Raw genomic sequence first — 2,131 nt, forward strand, 5'->3', positions numbered from 1 at the left:
CATCCTCCGTTACAACAGTCTCCACGTACTACGTCGACTCGAATGAGATCTCCCAGACCAGAACTTAACACTCGTACCAATTCGGGGATCCTCAAACCACCCGACGGTACTGTTGCCACTCAACCGTATCGTCGACAAACCATGGCAAGAAACAATAGCGTATCGCGAGTGGCGTCGCGTATGTCGAGACAAAGCGGGTCATCGGGGTCGACCTCGAAGCTTCAAGAGGGAGAAGCAGCCCAGTCTGCTACTCCTAGTGAAGAAGACGCTGGTGAGACGGACGAGTTGACCTTCACACTCCCAGAACTGTCAAAAGAAGGCGACGATACTGGACGGACGGTGCGGGAGACGTGGCCTACCGACCACGTTATGCTGCTCTACATGCTGTCGAGATACGCTGTGTGTGCACGTACAAAAGAGGATAAAGAGTCGTGGATTCGTCAGATCCCGTTGCTAGTTTTAATGTACGAGGGTATCGCTGCAGGAGCCTTGAACTTCGACTACGCACCTGCAGCTATGGTCATCGCACAAGAGGGAAGGCCTAAGCGCATCTGGATGAACACAACACAAGACGGTAAATCCGCTATTGACGATCTACGAGAGGCTAACCTTATTAACGGTTTAAAGCTCTCGACCAAGGATTATCACTCAGTGACGGCGTTCCAGGTTTCTCTGCGTGGACTTCAGTTGTTGTCTCAAGTTAGTAAGGAACTCAAGGCCAACGTCGATGCCTTTATCTTCGCTCCGAAACCTTATCGTCGAGAACTCCTAAAAATCCGATACATTCCGATTCGAGACCCTCCAGATGCCAATACAACAATAGAAGCAAACGTCCCTGCTTGGACGTTCACAAGGGGAAGTGATAAACACCTCATGGCTGGAGTAAGTGGGGAGATCCAAATTAATGAAGAAGAACCCGAGTTTAACGAAGAAGGTCGGTTTATTCTGGAATCCATCGGATATTTCAGATACTCCGGAGTGACTGAGACTGAGGATGTGTCGTACGTCTCCAGCCCTTTCGTTCCACAATGTGTACGCAGTCTAGAAGCGTATCAACAATTGTCTTCGAATGCTCATCGAGCACTGGAGGCTGCCAGTGGCCAATCCAACATCCGCGACACACTATCCGAAGCTATTGTACTGGCCAACCCCGTGTGTCTAATGGGTGAGTGGATCCCGCTTGGATCGAACCAAATCGTCGCTTTGAACGAACGACTCGGGTCTATGGATCGTTATCAAGGTGGCCTATTCGCATGTATTGAACCTTACATGTACATTATCAGTGCAGCCACGCCTAGTTCTCAAGCACAACACGGTAGCGCACCGAGCCGTTGCGCACCATCTTAATGCCCTCATTCACCTTGCTCATCGGCAGTTTCTGAATCACAGCGCGGACGTTCTTCTTGGACGCCACTTCGAGCATATCCTTGATGTCCTGGATGCTACCGATGTTGCTACCCACAAACTTAGCGCCCTTGCCCACAACACCGAAGGCGTTGAACTTGACATCATCGTTGGGCAGACCCACCATGATGCACGAGCCACGGACCGCCAAGAAGCTCAGGAACAGCGTGTACGGCATGTTGTCGGCATTAGCACAGACAAGCAGCACATCCACCGAGCCAGCAGCAGCGACGGCCTGCTTCTCGTCGCTGTAGTTGACAAAATCCGTCGCGCCCAAGTCACGCACTTCCTTCTCCTTGTTGGCCGAACGTGAGAAGGCCACCACGGCGTCAGCGCCCATGGCCTTAGCGAACTGGATACCCAGATGACCCAGACCACCGATACCCACAATACCCACACGCTTACCGGGCTGCACGCCAGCCTCCTTCAGCGGCGTGAACACAGTCGCACCAGCGCAGAGCAGCGGAGCAGCAACGTCCGACGGGATGTTGTCCGGGATCTTGAAGGCGTACTCGTGAGGAACACGCACGTAGTCAGCGTAGCCGCCGTACGTGGTGGCACCGTCGCTTTTGTACGTGTCATTGTACGTCCACACCTTGTGGGCGCAATAGGCGTCGTCACCGCTAGCGCATTCCTTGCATGGAGCAGACGGGTCCTTGTTCAGACACGCCCAGATCTGAGCGCCGACACCGACACGGTCACCGACCTTAAGACCTTTAACGTCGGG

At 53.3% G+C, this 2,131-nt stretch overlaps 2 protein-coding genes across 2 annotated transcripts; one reads left to right on the forward strand and one right to left on the reverse strand.

The window, feature by feature from the left end:
* Positions 1 to 141: 141 nt before the first annotated feature.
* Positions 142 to 1,045, forward strand: PPTG_06298 (hypothetical protein; the record flags this gene model as incomplete). The annotated part of the gene is made up of 2 exons (XM_008900200.1): positions 142 to 934; positions 1,014 to 1,045. 2 exons carry the CDS (start codon positions 142 to 144, stop codon positions 1,043 to 1,045), a joined length of 825 nt encoding a protein of 274 aa, XP_008898448.1.
* Positions 866 to 1,986, reverse strand: PPTG_06299 (hypothetical protein; the record flags this gene model as incomplete). Its single annotated transcript, XM_008900201.1, has 2 exons — positions 866 to 1,828; positions 1,855 to 1,986. 2 exons carry the CDS (start codon positions 1,984 to 1,986, stop codon positions 1,295 to 1,297), a joined length of 666 nt encoding a protein of 221 aa, XP_008898449.1. The 3' UTR covers positions 866 to 1,294.
* Positions 1,987 to 2,131: the final 145 nt, after the last annotated feature.

The sequence above is a fragment of the Phytophthora parasitica genome (genome assembly GCF_000247585.1).
Source record: "Phytophthora parasitica INRA-310 unplaced genomic scaffold supercont2.9, whole genome shotgun sequence".
In the NCBI taxonomy this organism is placed as follows: Eukaryota; Oomycota; class Peronosporomycetes; order Peronosporales; family Peronosporaceae; genus Phytophthora; species Phytophthora nicotianae.